This window comes from Ixodes scapularis, unplaced genomic scaffold (assembly GCF_016920785.2).
Source record: "Ixodes scapularis isolate PalLabHiFi unplaced genomic scaffold, ASM1692078v2 PGA_scaffold10__122_contigs__length_95168666, whole genome shotgun sequence".
Taxonomy (NCBI): Eukaryota; Metazoa; Arthropoda; class Arachnida; order Ixodida; family Ixodidae; genus Ixodes; species Ixodes scapularis.
In genome coordinates, this window is record NW_024609836.1 from 58,984,477 (window position 1) to 59,001,632 (window position 17,156).

At 47.5% G+C, this 17,156-nt stretch overlaps 1 protein-coding gene across 7 annotated transcripts in view; it reads right to left on the minus strand.

The window, feature by feature from the left end:
* The window catches only part of LOC8036186 (spectrin beta chain), a 120,349-nt gene that overhangs the window by 42,480 nt on the left and 60,713 nt on the right, over window positions 1-17,156 (minus strand). For all 7 annotated transcript variants that reach the window (XM_029975337.4, XM_029975335.4, XM_029975336.4 and 4 more), the window contains exons 14-23: window positions 15,200-15,442; window positions 14,756-15,055; window positions 13,783-13,911; window positions 12,733-12,783; window positions 12,565-12,630; window positions 9,750-9,929; window positions 7,626-7,895; window positions 3,929-4,101; window positions 2,551-2,641; window positions 838-984 (exon numbers count right to left, since the gene is read on the minus strand). In XM_029975337.4, coding sequence (XP_029831197.1) covers window positions 838-984; window positions 2,551-2,641; window positions 3,929-4,101; window positions 7,626-7,895; window positions 9,750-9,929; window positions 12,565-12,630; window positions 12,733-12,783; window positions 13,783-13,911; window positions 14,756-15,055; window positions 15,200-15,442 — 1,650 coding nt within the window. The remainder of the gene's footprint in view (window positions 1-837; window positions 985-2,550; window positions 2,642-3,928; window positions 4,102-7,625; window positions 7,896-9,749; window positions 9,930-12,564; window positions 12,631-12,732; window positions 12,784-13,782; window positions 13,912-14,755; window positions 15,056-15,199; window positions 15,443-17,156) is intronic.

The window sequence follows — 17,156 nt, forward strand, 5'->3', positions numbered from 1 at the left end:
AAAGGTACAACACAACCTCCCAGTTAAAATTAACAGAAAAACTAAGTTAGACCTGTTGCACATGCTGTACGTGGAACAGGTATGGCGAGCTCAGAAACACACCGCACATTCTGTGTCGCCGGACTTCATCGCTATGATTGGGATACATCATATTTTTCTTTTAGGGCTTGGGAGATACTGGAAAGATACTATAACAAGAGAATCACAAAAAAGTTTGAAAATGGACAGTAAAAAATTAATCACATAGAGCAAGGAGAGTAATAAGAAAGAATCACAGTGGAAAAGAAAGGAAAGAGAGAGAAAGCCAAAGAACGAATAGATGAGAGTGAAGGGTCGATATGGAGAGCAGAAGCAAGCATCAAAAAGTGTTGGAGAGCACAAGTTGTGACTGAAAACAGTGCTAATAAATTTAAAATGAAGATTGAGAGAAACAATGGAGGTAAAAGTCAATCCAAAAATGAAGACGTAACAAAAAAAAAAGTAACTAAAACAAAATGAAGCCACAAAAGAAGTTAGAAAGCACTTGGCAAAGGAGAAACAGAAACATAGAAAGAGAAACAAGCAAAAAAGAAAACAAGGAAAACAAGCCGGGATAGGAAAGAGAAATCAACTTGAGCAGTGTGCTTTGATGGGCTAGTTGGTTCATGACTAAATGGAACAGCGCGGAACATAGGACAGAAAGAACAGGACAACACGAGCGCTGTCCTATGTTCCGCGCTGTTCCATTTAGTCATGAACCAACTAGCCCATCAAGCAGCGCTCGTGTTGTGCTGTTCTTTCTGTCCTATGTTCCGCGCTGTTCCATTTAGTTATTTAGGAAAGAGAAATATATCTCACCTGCTGGACCTGGTAGAGGCGGTCCTTGTTGGACTGCACCTCGGCCTCAAAGGCCTGGTGCCTGGTCCACTTGGAGTGCACCGTCTTGGCACTGCGGTACGTCTCGTCCTGGGCAATGATGCTCTTCTCCTGCACCCACTCGTTCAGCTGCAGGCAGAACAGGCAGTAGGGTGAGTCGCTCGGCCCGGACATTCCGTCCAATGCAACGGAGGTGTAATGGTGCTTGACAGAGTTTTTAATGAGCAGCATTCTCTATCACAATTCGGGTGGTATGTTTCCCCACTAAATTCAGTAGGAAAATTCTGACGTCACGTGCGACGTCACATGACATCACGTGAAACTATGACGTCGTGGGACGTTGTGACATGAGACACTATAATGTCATGTGGCACTAGATGTCACATGGATGTCACCTCACATCCAGTCGTAACAACACAAGTGAGAAAGATTTGTGTAGGGCTCCCGCATGAAGTCATCGCTTTAAAATAAAAGCGACAGTCTGACACGGAGCGCCGAGCAAAGTCGGCGGGCTGTGAAGAGACGATGCCCTCTGTCACGCCTCCCCGCATTCACGACACGAGCGGAACGGAATAGCCCGAGCGGAACACCGCTTTGTTCGGAGTGCGTCAAACTTTCCGAGGAACAACCGGATGAGTGGGAAATTAAACGTCGCAGATTCTTGCAACTCGTGCTACGGTGCATGACAAATGCAAATTGGGACGACGAACTTTGTGATGCGATGTGGTGGATTGTAAGTATAGGGCGATCCGATTGGTACGTTCTGAAGCCATTCTAATGCTCTGCTCTCAGATTGTGATGGACGACCGTCTCGAAAGGAGCGAGACAACTTCGTTGGAACCTCGAGTCTTTTGCGACATGCAGCAGGTCGTTACGAAACGGAAAGAAAAAAAATGTTTACGCAGAAAACAGCAACGTCTGTTCCTTCGGCTGCAATCTTTCAACGGCTACGAGCAAATATTAAAAAGTGAATGGAGCAGTAGTGTGCAAGTTTGCAGGCATTACTTGGCAAAACGTTACTTTGTATTATAAAAATTAAAGCGCACCTTCGCTAGGAGTTGCGCAACAAACTGCAAGAAACCAAACCTGGTCCAAGTACCAAACGTGTGTCCCATTAAATCTACAATTGGCCAACCATGTCGGCAAACACTCACAAAACACCTCTGTCGGCAGTGCCGTGCTTACGTCTTCGGCCTACCAGCACAACCAAAGTATCACATAGTTCGCTTCTCTGTTGTGTCCACGGGAATAAGTCTGCCAACCGTTGGTTAAACTCCGGGCGGACAATCATAAAAACACCTTGACTAGCAGTATGGTTCATCAACATACATTGTCCATTGTCCAGGGGGGAGTTCGCCAACTGTTGGTAAAAAAAAGTGAAAGCCGTTTACAACTCCCTGTAACGCCAAATCAGAGCGCAGCTCTTGAGGAGGAGGAGGGCAGGGCACTCAGGGTCACGTGTTCTCAAGGGGGGGGTGTCACGTGACCTCATGGCTACGCCGACGCCGCTCAAGCCGGAAACGGGTGCCTAAGAGCCGCGCTCTAAAATACTTAACTTGCAGTACAGGTCATCGATATATCAATCTTGGTCTGTAGCCGATTGGCGATTCCAAAGCACCCCATGGTCGTTTACTCAGTTCTTCTGTTGTGTCCGGGGGAGACTCGGTCCTGACAACAAATGGCTGAGGGACCCACCTGGTCGCAGTCCTGCAGGAACTGATGCAGTGCGTGTTGGTCAGCCAGCTTGGCCATCTGGTCGTTAGCCTGGTTGCGGTTGGCATCTCGTCTGCAAATAATAAAATAAGATTGTTCAGGCTCCAGCTCCGAGGTCTGCTGTTCCCGTATGGTTGTCACGGCTACCTTTTACCATGGTATCGTTAATGACCGAGAACACTGAGACAAATGTTTACTCGTACGCTTGACATTTCGCACAAAGTTTCCAAAGTGCTGCTTTCTCATATCCCTCTAGGGAACAAAATTTTACAGTGTTCTAAATGAAAGATTCATTGTTAAGACAAGTCCATTCGCAGAATCTGCAAAGACCAAGTCACCGCAAAAAGACCTACCATCGTTTTTGTGCCAAACTTTCTATTTGTTTCTAAAAAGTTGCAATGTAGTCATTCTTGACATCACAAGAAAAAACAAAAAAGCTTAAAGAAAATTGTTTTGGCAGCTAAGAAAAAGATGAAAAGATAACTCCTACAAATCTTCAATATACAAGGACTTTGTACGTGCATCGTCCAGTTACATTCACTATCACAGTTTCCCCAGACAGAGCCACACTTATTTTCCTGAAAAACACTGATCTCTGCACATAACTGCATGTTTTGATAAATACTGCAGACAAGGCAAGTTCAAAAGCGGAACTTCTAAATAAGTCTGCTATCCACTTCACTTGTAAGAGCAAACACTAACATTTCTGTCAAACTTTGTGAGAATGCATCTCTCGAATATTACATGAGCAAAATAAAGCAGTCTAATCGGCACCTCTGGGAATCCAAATATAAGAAATCGTACGAGCTAACTTATACCATTACTGTGCGTATCCTCCGCAATCCTTCTTAATTGACGTCCAACTTTTTTTTGTGTGACCCCCCCCCCATCATCACAAAATGGTAGAATTGTGCAAATATTTGAATTTTCGAATAGTAGCTTCCCAACATTCGCTTCGAGATGAACCGCAAGATTTATATTTTTCCAAGTGTTCCTCGCAGCGGGTTGGCCCCATTGAGCGCACCTCATACTATGCACCAATGCACTGCGGAGAAGCAACATTTGCGGAGCTCGCTTCTGCGGTCGTTGCTTCTTTATAGCCGCAGTTCACAAATACAGTTTCATTAAAATTAACTTAAGCAACCTAGAAATGGACCAGTGGAAGCTTGGGAGCAATCCACATGAGTTCAGCTTGGTTTTCGTTTAGGCAAGATGCAGTAATGAAAAGCTTGAAGAAAGTACTAAGTTGATTCAAAAATCTTCGGCCAAAACCACTATTCACTTCAAACTAAAAACCCATGCAATGGATGAAACAAAAATTCTTTGAACGGGAGAACAATCAGACAGAGGGTGCACACACCTCTCAAGGATGCTGTCGGCCTTCTTGCGGATCTTGTCGGAGGCGAAGTGGCCCTCGTTGCAGAGCCTCTGGGCGTACTGCACCACGGCATTGATCTTCTCGTCGTTGGCCTCCATCGTTGTCAGGAAGGCCTCGTGGCGCTTCATGAGGTCCTCCACCTGCTCCAGACTCGTCTGCGCCAAAGAGAGGGGACCCTGTAAGCTCGACTGCTACAACCAGCTAACCAGACTTGACAGACAAGCAGTGTGTTAAGCCATTGGAATTGTAGCCAATTAAAAGTATAGGACAACATCGTAGCTCGAATTACATCACACAGCCCTCATACAGCTAAGTACGGTAAATCCTCGTTGATACGTTTTTCAGGGGGCTGGGAAAATAAAAATATACAATTTAGGAAAATGTAAGAAACGAGTGCATCATTGGGGATGCTAGAGATGTGAAATATAGCAACTGTCATGAAACAATTTATTTTACGCAATAGTAATACGTAGGTGTGAATTAAAAGTGGCCCAGAAAAAGTTTGTAAACATTCGTTGGTGCAAACTGAAATTGAAGGGGCCCTGCAATCCTATTTAAGCGTCTACCTTTTTTGCGGTTTCCACGTCTCTTGGGGTTCGGACAAACCAGCGGGCACGGAGAGAGTAACTAAATATCAGTGCGTCATATTTTAACCGGAAGACGTGGAAACCTCCTCCACCTACGAGGGCGACCCACGGTGCCGAAAGCGTGCGAAATGTGAGGTCTTTGGTCCAGGGCTTACTACTGGTCAGAGTCGCTAAAAGCTTCTTTTTAGTCAAAATACAAAATATAAGTGGCGCGAACCATTTCAATTATTTATGAAAGTAGTTTTTGTTCAGTATTTTAGATCAGAAAAGAAACAAATGCAGTTTATAAAGTCCAGAAACCAGAAATGACCCGTTGACATACCCGCCATTAAGCGGTAAAAAAGGCGGCGCATACTAGAAAGGGGTAGTGGGATTAGACAGCAGCGAGCGTAGAAAGGTTCCGGATGTTCACGGCGGCGCTGTGGTCGTTTATGGACTCGAGGATCCAACCGATTCCGAGCGTTCCGAAGGCATTCGGCGCAGGTTTGGCTTGCTGTTGGCCGTTTGGCAGTATGGCAGCGCGAAGTGGCTCCCGTTCTGAACTGATCTTTACCCTATGCTTGCTGTCGTTTGTGGCCAATGAAGTGTCATGCCGAATTAGTGTTTAATCGCGCAGCAAATGCAATGCGAGCCGCCCTGGCTGCCCACTTCCTGTCCAGAACATGCTTTAGTGGCGCCCTCTCGAGCCGTGGACACGGAGTGAGGCAGCCGTGACCGCTCGCTGAGCTCACTACCCCTCCCCTAATTCACGGCCACTTAAGCCAAAGACATCATGAAGGAGATTATTTTTTGCTTGTTTTTGTAATTTTAATTTGCCTATAACTTTTAAAATAAAGCGAAATTCGGAAAGAAAAGTTTCATTAAGTTACTTCGTTCACTGCGCTCAGGTTCGAGGAAAACTAAGAAACAGTAAAAAAAAAGTCCTTGCAGGGCTCCTTTAAAGTACTGTAAAAGTTTGTGGGCATGATCTCAAATACGCCCAGAAAATGTTTGTAAACGTTCGTTGGTGCGAACTTGGATTACGTTAAAAAAAAGCTAGTAATTTTCACCTGGCACTTCGGGCAAGTGAAACGCGGGTGGGCGACGGAGCCCCGGGCTTGCGGAGGGGCGTCTGACGACATCCTCGCCAGTTCTAATCGTGAGCAACACTTCAGTGCATTAAAGCAGCAAAAAAGGTCTCACTCAAGAAAATGCTGTGGCAAACATGCAGGAAAGATTGCGGCCTGCTACACGAGTTTTGACAGAAGCTTCTTTACACAGACTCTGAAAAGTACCAGAAGAAGCAAACAAAACAAAACAAGACACAACAATGCGCCATCCTCATATCGCTCGTCCAGACTTAGACGTGTTTTAAGTAAAAGTCCGCGAGTGAAAAGGCACTCAGCCTTTTCGGTCCGCACTTTTTGCTTGCGGGTTTTGGCAGGGGTTGACCTGAAAAGTGTTTTGTCTGGCAACAACACCTTTCTGACAAGCAAACCCAAGATAGTGCATTGTTTCATTTCGTCTGCTTCGTCCGTTCACAGGTTCATCTTGTCCTGCGACTCTTGGTTCCATGCGCAAAAAAAAAGTTACAGGAACTGTTCCCGGCTGGCGCGCCGGTTCCGGTACTCTACCGGGTCCGCGTCAAGAAGCTTCTGTCAAAACTTGTCTAGCAAGTCATGCTCTGTCCTGCACATCAGTCCAGCCTCTCATCAGACAAGACCTTTTTGCACCTGTAGTGTATCGAAGTGTTGTGCGCAAGTGTGCAAGAACGAAGAGACGGGCCAATGCCCCTTCGCGAGCCCAGAACCCCGTTGCTTCTACTCCGAGCTTCCTTGAGCAAGACCGCACTTCTGTCACGCCTCGGGTTAGTAAATATAGCGGCGTTTCGCGCTAAGCCTTTCACGGTGTTCAGTTCTGCTCGGCGCGTGACAGCAACGCACAATTCTTTTTCATCTTAATGCGACGGCCTTGGACCGTACCGACATATCACATTAGCTCTCACACGACGGTGCCACAATACGATGTCGGCATCTTGCGGCGCTGTGTTGTCGCAAAGCGATTTGGTTGATCCTTGCTGTCCCTCGTCTCCCCCTCCGTGCGAATGCGCTGATCACCTGAATTGTCATCAGGTGATCAATCCGTCCGCAGATCGGTTCATCTAGTGAATCGGCCAGCGCCGTCAGTGCTGTGTTGGCGGCTTTTTGGACATAAGAACCGGGAAAGCAAATGCACTGAGCAAGAAATTAATGTGTGTGTTCCTACGGGAGCAATGGGACCGGCGCTCCTGAACGTAAAAGCCAGGAAAACGCAAAAACCGGGAATGTATCAACAAGGTTCCACTGTATCATAAGCGCTCAAACACAGCAGACTCTAAAGATTGGGGCCAAGAAGCGTAGCCTATGAGCGGCTCTCGTGCAAATTGTTCCGACGAGGTCACGGAAAGCTCACGAGAAAAGGTTCCTGTTTAAAAAGCCTCGTAAAAGAACCAATGACCACTGGACGAGCCAAAACGATATGAGGCAAGACTAAACGATCCAAGACGATCGAATAAGAGGTTCTGCTCTGTGAATCTCAAGACCTCTAAGGCTTAATGCACAACCCGATGCGAACTGATCGAGTGAGGACGCAGGATGCCCACAAGAAAAGTATTTTAAAAGAGAAAATATTCCAGTTCTACAAGTAAAGCTTTCAGTTCCGTGAGAAAATGTTCTTGGGATATTCACGAGATTTCGGTTCTAAGGAAACTGAAATCCAGTTCTATGACGAAATTTTAGTCCAAAGAGAAAACATTTCAGACCAAATAAAGAAGGTTCTAGTTTTATAAAAAAGGGTTCCAGGACACTAAAAAAAAAAATAAGTATTCAAGTTTTATGAGTAAAGGTTCCAAATCAAAAAGAAAACGTTCCAGACCAAACAGCAAGGGTTTTAGTCTTACGAGGAAAGGTTCCAGTTCTACGAGGAAAGATTCCAGTTCTCCAAGTAAAGGTTCCAGATGAAAAAGTAAAAGGTTCCCCAGACGTGAGACGCTCACGAGTAAAGGTTCCAGATCAAAAAGAAAAGGTTCCAAAGACAGTGGGGGGGGGGGGGGGGGGGGGGGGGGGTCCACTCACGGGTGTCTCGTCCTTGGACAGGTGGTGCTCCTGGCGGCTGAGCAGCACCTCGGCCTGCTTGGCGTCGCGCTGGAACAGCTGCAGGTTGAGGGACTGGGACAGCAGGGCCTGCCGGTTCTCCCACATCTGGGTCAGCTCCGCCCAGCCGTCCCGCAGGGCCCGAAGGCGCTCTCGCAGGAACATGTACTGGGGGTCCTCGTCTGCTGCGTCCGCCGTGATCCGCTCCCCGTACTCCATCATCTTGGCGTAGTCGTCCGTGTAGTTGTCCACCTGGTCGTTGTCGAGAACGAGCGAGGTACGTTGTATGCCGTCCCGACTACAGATGGCACACCCATGCCGGTGTCGCCTGCCAACGCTATGCATAAGATAATATGATACGCCGATGCTATGCCAAGGCAACGGTGTAAGATATATCTATACCATGAAATCCGAGCAAGCGCCCACTCAAAATTTGGGGATAATCGTGGGGGATGGGCGCCCCTTAGGTCAACAATATGTAAAGATATGTCCCTCGTAAATTTTTTTCAACACAAAATTGAGGGGCGGGCCGCTTAATGTGGAATGGGCGGATGCTCGGTATGCTACGTACTGCACATGATGTATCTCTTTAAGCTGGTTTTGAATCTGCAACAAGATCTGAAATACAGTAAACTTTTGTTATTTTAACCTCGACGGGACCTTGAAATTTGGTTGAATTATTTAAATGATTGAATTTAAAAAAAGGGCAGAAAAACGGTTAAAATTACACTTTCTTTTACTGTTCGAAGTACTCACGGATGGTCTGCTGCCATCTGCGCTTAAAAGTTAAAACGCGTGTCCAAAGGCATGCTCCAAAGAGCAGCATAACTAAGCCCCAAAAAATTGTGCCCTAAAAAAAAGAAAAAAAAAAGAAAGTTTTTTGAGCCGACTTTGGCGCCGGGCAGCCAAACCGTCAGCGACAAAGAAAAATAACAACAAAAAAAAAATTTGTGCTTTCCGGCACGCAAGATGGATCATGTATGATGCTACAGAAAAGCGCTCCAAGAGCGCGCGCAGAGAAAGCTCTATGAGCCGACTTTGGCGCCAAGCAGCCAAACTATTGGCGACAAAAAAAAAACAAAAAAAAAAAGAAACAGAAGAAAAAAATTAAAAAGAACCCGCGCTTTCCGGCACGCAAGATGGACCACACACGATGCTACAGAAGGAGCTTTGATAGCGCGCGCTGTCTCCGCGCCCGACCACGTGCTATGTTCTCCGCTCTAGTCCACGCCAGATTGGTTGCGCTCGCTCGTGTCATTTGCTACAGTTGATCTCAACAGCGTAGAGGAGCAGGCGCATATTTTCGCACGTTCGGCTTTGCAGTGAAGGGCCCGTGTTTCGCTGTACGTTGGTGCTTTTTCTGCCAAGGTGCCGTGCAAAGTGAGCCCGCACGCATTCGCTCGGGACGAATTATCCGAAGCGGAGTCTTCCCGAATTCGAACTACCAAACTTTTTCTCTTATAAAAATGTAAAGGCACTCGCCGGGACTTTTGAACATGATCGAATTAAACACAAAGTCGAATTAACCGAGGTCGAACTAACGAAAGTTTACTGTATCTTTTCTCAAACGAGACAAAATATATAATCCTCGTTAGGTCATTCTCATGGTTTGGTAGGGTGATTTCTCTCTAAAATGGCCTTTCTTCTAACTGCATATGGTTATAAACCAGTCAAAACTGTGAAAAGGAAATTAATGGCACAATAGTAACCTTAACCGCTAATTACTATTTATCTACTGATTATAGGGACAAAAGTAAAGCTTTAGGATGCAGTTCAGATACAGAAAAAAAAGAAAAAGATAAGTTTCTTGAAATCCATTCATGAAAGCATTGTAAAAGTCCCTGTAAAACAACAAAAAAAAAATTAAGAAGTCATTTTTTAAGCTTTTTTTACACTTTAGCTGTTGAGAATTGAAACGTGCTGTTTTTAGAATAGCTAGATCGAATTAAGCAATCATATTTCGTGGCGGATACTCTAGGTTGTCAAAATTTCAAAAGTATAATGTTTTAAAAAACAAAATCAACAATTTTGTCACTTTTTTTTCTTATTTGAAGCCTCTCGTTTCCTCTTAAAAACAAAAATGCGCGAGTGAGTCCGCGGTCGCACCTCCTGCCGAATGAGGCGGTGCTGCTCAAGCAGCCTCTCGGCCTCCTGCAGGGAGGTGGGCTCGTCCTCGGATGCAATCTCCGTCTGGGTCTTGGTCAGCCACGCCTGGAAGTGGTCCAGGTCCCGCAGGAAGCGATGCAGGTCCCCTGCCTCCTCCAGCTTCGCATCCCGCTCCTTCAGCTGCACATGGGCAAACGACGCCAGAGTGAGGCTCCAGGAATGCAACCCAACTTTCGTAGATAACGCTCCTTTCTCCGTCACTAGATTAGCTCGGTTGCGAAACCCCCGCGGAAAAGGGGAGTTCCTCTTCCCTTTCGGTCCGCCTCCCGTCGTTTGCAGCGCCGTCTAGATTTCCGTTTAGAAAGTGTGTATTTCGTAGATTACGGCGAAGCGCCGTCTAGATGCTGCGCTTCAAAACATACCGTATTGGTGGTCCCCAAAATGGTGGTGCGTCGAACGACGGAAGGCAAGCCGTGGGGGGGGAAAGAGGGGTACTGCTCGTCTATGGGCACGACTGTAACCGAGATGACACAGTAACGCTGCCTTACTCTGAAGCGAAGACAAAGAGGCCCCAAAATAGTACACGGCACAACGGAACTGATTACCGGAATTACTCAATTTTGCCTGCACGTTTATTTTCCTTAGGAACATACGGGTAGCCCGGGGGTTCTCGGTAGGGGTGTGCGAATACTCGAATATACGAATTCGAATCGAATAGAAAGTTCCCGAACGATTCGATTCGCGAATCGAATTCCTAGTATTCGGTCACTCGAATATTCGATATATTCGGCCAAAGACGCGCGGTCGGCGAGTAGCTGACAAAAAAAGCCGTTTTTTCTCCCGATATAAGCGCCGTGATGTTGCACAGACCATGCGAAAAACAGCTCTTGGTCCTACCATTCCACAAAAATCTAACGCACAAATTAGAAAAAAAAAGAAAACTAATGAACGCCACGCAGATTTACTCACGATCGTGACACAATCTACCCTTGAATCACAACCGAAACATCCCGTTTGTGCCGCTTCCAGAGAGAAATTGTTGGAAGGCCGGAATCCCGCGCAATGCCTAATTCTTTTCACGAGTAAAGCCCCTCGTTTCAAATTGAAGCACCGATGTAAAACACACTTGCCGCACTCACAGAAATCGGCAACTGCACGATCACAGAAAGATAATCACGTTAGCCACGAAACCAGCCGAGTTATCGTTGTTATCGTCGTCGTTCCTTTGGGACCGCAAGCCGCAAATTCTGATTCGGAACGAAACGGAGGGGAAAAATAGTGTGCCTAGATTTGAGAGGGTTTCCAACCGTTCGATAGCCGCGTTTGAATTGCGAACTGCGAGAAGGTGACGAAAAGACGAAAGCGTCGATCGGGATCGGGCAGGCAGGGCAGGGACGGCAGGCGTCGTCGCCCTTCACGTTTGCTCGCCTTTTCCCACGCGACAACACAACAAATGCGTACGCGACCAATCTGCGCTGAAGCCGTCTCCGTGGCGTCCATGGTTTCAGTGGTTTCGGTTTCGCTTGGTTCCTCTTTTAAATCAAGCCTCTCTAAAACAGAATAGATAGACGGAAAAATGGACGCATAGCAGCAGTTTGACGGTGTCTTGCGCTACCTAACCACGTTTTTTTCTTTCTTACTTTAGATTATATTGTTTAAGCTTGTTTACTCAAATTTAACACCTATCTGTTTATTTATGTGAGATAAAATTCCAGGTGCCCTTTTTCTTCCTTAAAATGGAAACCAAATATCGCAAAATGCCCCTTTTCCGAGATATACAAATATTTACAAAAAGAAAAAAAAAAGTCGCGGTGTTAGGTTGTGTTTTTAACAAGAAAAAAAAGGCATGCGTGAATGTAACCTTGGTGGTTTCTTTTTTTTTTTGTGACGTTTAGGGTAGATAAATTATATTTGTGCCATAAAATTGGATCTTTAGTGCCCAATATCCAACAACTGATTTTATTTTTTTTTTTCACCAGAATTTTTTTACATTTCAGCTTTTGTTCTGTACAAGATGCATATTCTGCAACAGGCGCATACTCTGGACATATAATAATCTCATTCGCAGCACACTTTGAAAAATTCCTACAAATAAAATCACTATTCAATATTCGATTCAATATTCGGCTTTTTTTTCTTGATACGATTCGGTATTCGATTCGAAAACTACTATTCGGTATTCGCACACCCCTAGTTCTCGGACATTTCAAACTCGAGGAATCTCTAACCGCTTTTGATGGCAGCCGAGAAACTCTTCAGAGTTTAGAGGCACTGAACGAGGTCGCGAAGAAACCTACAGATCTTGCAAAAATTATGGACATATACTGCACTAGGGAATATTTGGCACTTGGTTATGCACCCAAGAGTGACTTAGATCTGCCAAAAACAGTGCTCAAACTGGAAGAACGCTTTACTTGGGGGCAGAAACGGTTGAGATAATTTGGGGAAGCCAGGAGGCTATTCTGATTAACCTCGGGGTTCCTAGGAACCGTCGCAATCGTTAAGACGCCCACCGTCGCAAACAAAATGACATCCTCGCATACAAATGCTAACTGCACTTGTGACAGTGCATACGGTGCAAGACATTAAAATATTATGAAAGTCTTTATGACTTTGTTACCTGCATAGTAAAAGCGCTAGAAAGAACAAAAAGGTAACCGCGAATCACTTTACGCAGACGGAAAGAGACATCACGTCTGCAGCCAATCCAGGTGCGGGCAAGGCATGTCGAAATGCAGGAATGTCGACGCGTCGTACGAAACTGATGGACGATTCTAGACACCCCGAGACAAAAGAATGGCCGGAGACGGCGTACCAGTTGGGTCAGCTGTTCCCAGACCGTCTTGATCTGCAAGATCCGCTCTTGAATGGCGTCTGCCTCCTGCAAGTAACCAAGATGAGCGATGCAAACTCGTCAATGTCAGCAATCATGAAAACCGGCAAACAACAAAGTTTTGCTGCCCCTCGGAACGTCCCAACCTACCTCTGGATGTTCCTGCTTGATTCTTTCCGCCTCCTTGTCCAAGGCATCCAACTGCAACACGAGCACAGCGTTCCATTAGTGCCGGGCCACTCTTAACCAGACATACTAACGTTGCGACATTCAATAATCGAAGACGATAAAAACTGCTCGCAGACATAACTTTTTTTTCTGTCCAGGCAAAGCTTTGCATCCTTTTGGCTCATTCAGCAAACATACAGTGGCTTCAAGCACCCCATCAAAAGCAAAAGGGCCCTCAGCGCATTTTTTTAACGACCTTAGTTATTCTATCTACGACCAAATGAAATTGCAACGTGCCATGAGCTTGAAGTTGTACTGGACAAATGTTTGAAATAAGAAATACCTGTGCCTACGTAGACTCGAGGTCCGAAATACTATCAAGTTAATCGGTGTTTCAAGGTATCCAACTTTGAGGTTAGAGGAAATTGCCGTCTTCCGATGCTTGTACAACATTCCCTTAACTAATGTTTTGTCTAACTCGGCCATTAGAAAGTTTAAAATTGTGAGCGATTTTACAAGAAGTGAAAGTGTGCAGGCGAGCTGATTAGGAAACATGACAATCTAAACACCAAGACATGAAAAAATAAAATCACAAAGAAGATCTTTCCATGTCTAAGAGTGTAGATCCGTGGTTCTCAACCACCAATGTTTACTAGACCCAAATGGTAAATGAAGGAAACTAAATGCATACAAACAAACTTTGCAGCCCTGAAATAGAGAATAATCAACCCTACTCACTCAGTGCGCATGGTTTTAACTATTTAGCTTTGCAAAACAACGAGCATCAAAAGGAAAAAAAAAAAATCTTAGTGCTCGGCTCCACTGATTGTTTAAGGCTTCAGAGATCCCAAGAAGGCCTTCAGAGACCCCAAAGGGTCCCTAGACCACCATTTGAGAACTGCTAGTTTAGATTATCGTACAAGATGAGAGACGGACGGAGGTGTGGTGTCATTTCAAGGTCAACCTGTGCCAAGGGTCGGAGACACCTTCGGACACTTTCAAAAATGGAAAGAAAGGAGAGAAGCTGCGGACCTTGGCCTGAATGGCAGCCAGGTCGCGCTCCATGCCGCTGAGGCGCCTCTGAAGGGTCATAATGCCCGTGAGGTCGTCGCCCAGGTCCTCCGTCGCTTGAAGAAGCTTCGTCTTCTCTTCAATCCACGTCTGCACAACAACAACAGTAACATCGTTATAGAGTCGAGAGATGCGGAGAGTCTGCAGTCCTTTCGTCAGGCAACGAACTGCTGCTTTGGCTGGGGCATAAAACGGGGAGATCGTACGAAGGGCAGCCTTGCAACGGCCACTTTACAGTCATTATAAAGTTAGGCAAATCGGGCTTTTCTATGGAAAAGTCTTCTTTTAGTCTATCTTTGCAAGTTGCGAAAATGACAAAGGTTATAACAAGAGTATCTCGATTCGCAAGAAAATGTCTCGTCACACAACCAGAATGTGTACCATGTCACAAAGAAAGTATTTTATGTCACGAGTGTTCAGTGTCACGAAAAGTGTCCCATGTCACAAGAGTGTACCCTATCATGACAAGAATGTCCTGCATCACCTCTAAAGTGTCCCGTGTCCCCCGTCACAACAAGAGTGTCCCATATGATGAACATCTTGTGTCCCCTCTAGTGTCCTGTGTCCTGTGTCAGAACTGGAGCGTCCCACATCACAACTAGACTCCCTCATTACCTCCAGATGTTCCATGTCGCAACTAGTGTGTCCAATGTCACGACAGTGCACTCTATCACAACTGCGTCCCTGTCAGACAAGGATGTCACATGTCACGAGTGTCCCCATCACAGCTGCAGTGTCACACGTCACGACGATGTCCCATGTCACAACAAGTGCGTCCCCCGTCACCCCTAGTGTGTCCCACCTAGCAAACTGAGTGCCCCATGTCACGATGGAAAGGTCCCATATCGCAAGCAGAGCATCCCGCGTTGCGACAAGAGTGTCCGCCGTTGTCAAAAAAGAGCGTCCGGACCCAAAGACGGGGGCCCCTACTTACGATAGTCTCCCTACACTCGACGTGGAAGGTCTGCACCCCATGGGCCGAGGAGATGTTTTCCCGCTTCTTCTCGGCGGCGTCCCTGAGGGCGGCCCAGCTCTGGTTGAGGGCGTTCTGCTTCTCAAGCACCTGCTCCGAGTTGGGGTGCTCCACGTGCAGCAGCTGCCGGGCCAGCTGGTTCACCACCGCCACCCGCGACGCGCTGCCGTTCATCTCCTGCTCAAAGCCCTCGAAGCGGTGCCGCATCACCTCCGTGTCCTCCGCGTCCCTCGTCAGCACCATGCTCTCCAGCATCTTGTCCTGCAAATGGACGATGGAACGATTAACAACGTGCCACCAACGAGTTCCCGCGGGTTCACGACGAGGAGAGTTGACACGCTTCGACATTTTTCAGAATCCAGAAGCAATGGCTGCGGAAGTGCGTGCCCCGTGCCCCACACACACCTTCTCTTGGATCCACTGGTGTACCCCGTCAGCCTCGTTGAACAGCTTGTGCAGCGAGAGGGCGTCGAGGAGGCGCTGCTTCCGCAGCCGGGCCAGGTCGAGCAGGTCCTTGTAGCGGTGGTCGATGGACGCCAGTCGCTCCAGTACCGCGGGGCTCTCCCGGTCCGCCGGGCCCAGAGCGTCTGCTTGCGCGTGCAGGGCGTCGATGGCCCCCGTGTAGCTCTTCAGCTCCTCCATCACATCCTGTATGGTGGGGGCAGGTTGCACGGCTGATTGATTGACTGGAGTCAGGTGACCTATTTCAAGTCACTCCTTTTGCTGACTAATAAATGGACTGTGATCAGTTGATTCGGTGACTCATTCGTTCAATCATTGGCCGAGATATTATGATCCATTGAATGATTGACTGATTCAATACTTCATTGTTATGTTCATTGATTGACTCATTCATTTAATTGTTATTTAATTGGCTGACACAGTATAGACCACTTACAACGTAACCGCTTATAGTGCAGGACCGGGTATAACGCGTTTTTTTTAAACCACCGGTTCGCCTTCCATAGAACTCCATGTAATTACATACCGCTTAAAATGCAGGTGCGCGAAGGGAAATACCGGTTATAGTGCAGTTTCTGGCACAGCCCGCCGACCGCGCCGACGACGGGAGCAGCGAGCACGCTTCCCTGTGCGACACTAGATAACGGCGCTGACGGCGCGATCCGCAAGCAGCATTCGCGGGGCAAGGAGATAGCTCGAAGAAGCGGGGAGAAGCGTAAAGAGAGGCTTCAGTTGCCACAGCGACGGAGGGACGCACGCACGTATCGTTCACGTGCGTGCGTCCTTCCGCTGCATTGGAAACAAACAACTGCAACGACAGACCAATCGCAGGTCAAGGAGAAGTGTTCGCGCGCGCGCGTTGCATGCCGGTCGCGGGCCGGCTTCTATCCGCAAACATGGCGTCGGTTGTGACCGTCGTCGTAGACGGCGTTCATCTCATCGTTCCGCGTAAAAGCGCTATCCTTGACTGTGAATTCTCGTTGTGTGTCACTATGATAACCCAGCACGAACTAGAAGGGAAGATCCACCTACTCGTGCGGCGATGTCGTGGCGGCGCTCTCAAGACGGCAGAAACGCCCGTGTCGTCATGTTTGTTTACTTTGACGACAGTGATGATTTCTAAGCATTTGTGTCTGTTCAGAGCTTGTGTGCTCTGGGCGCGACGCGCCAGCCGGGCAGACGAAGCAGACGAGGGTAGACGAAGCAGACCCACAACGTTTATTACCCTAGCATCAAGTGGCGAAAAGTACCCCGCGTCTCGCGGCGCACACGCTTATCTAGATCACGATGCGCTCCTGGCGCCATCTCTTGGTCTCCTCTACATCTCCCCCCGGAGCTCGTTACTGCACTCTAGTTACACAGTTCGAAAGAAAGCGATGTTTACAAGTCCAACCGTCTTGGTGGCTTGATGGCACGTCCATAGCGTGATCTTGTAACACCTTGTGGGGAAGATGCACGATCCAGAGAGGGTGAAGAGCAGCCCGCAGTGGGCAACTCCCCAGGCTGACCTTCTTCGGGTGGTTGTCCTGGAGGCTCTTCGGCAGCAGGAAGCTCGACAGACTCCCTCGCAGTAACGGTCGGCGAGAAGGGCACCAGGTGCCGGCGGTTTCGCTGTAGGATTCCCTTGGGAGTCTCTACGACGTACGACCGTGGTCGTTGGGCAGGGCTCAGGACGCGTGCTTGACAGCTGGCATCCGTGACCCAGACGCTGTCACCTGGCTTGAGAGGATTAAGAGAGCGAGCGTTGTGCCGGCGATTGAAGTCTCTCGCCTGCCTGACCTTATTCCTGGAGTCTTGAGCCCGGAACCTCTCGTGGCTTGGTTGAACTGGTGCGAGTCGCTGCGGCAGAGCAGGAAGACGCGTCTGTAACCGCCGACCCATCAGCAACATGGCAGGAGAG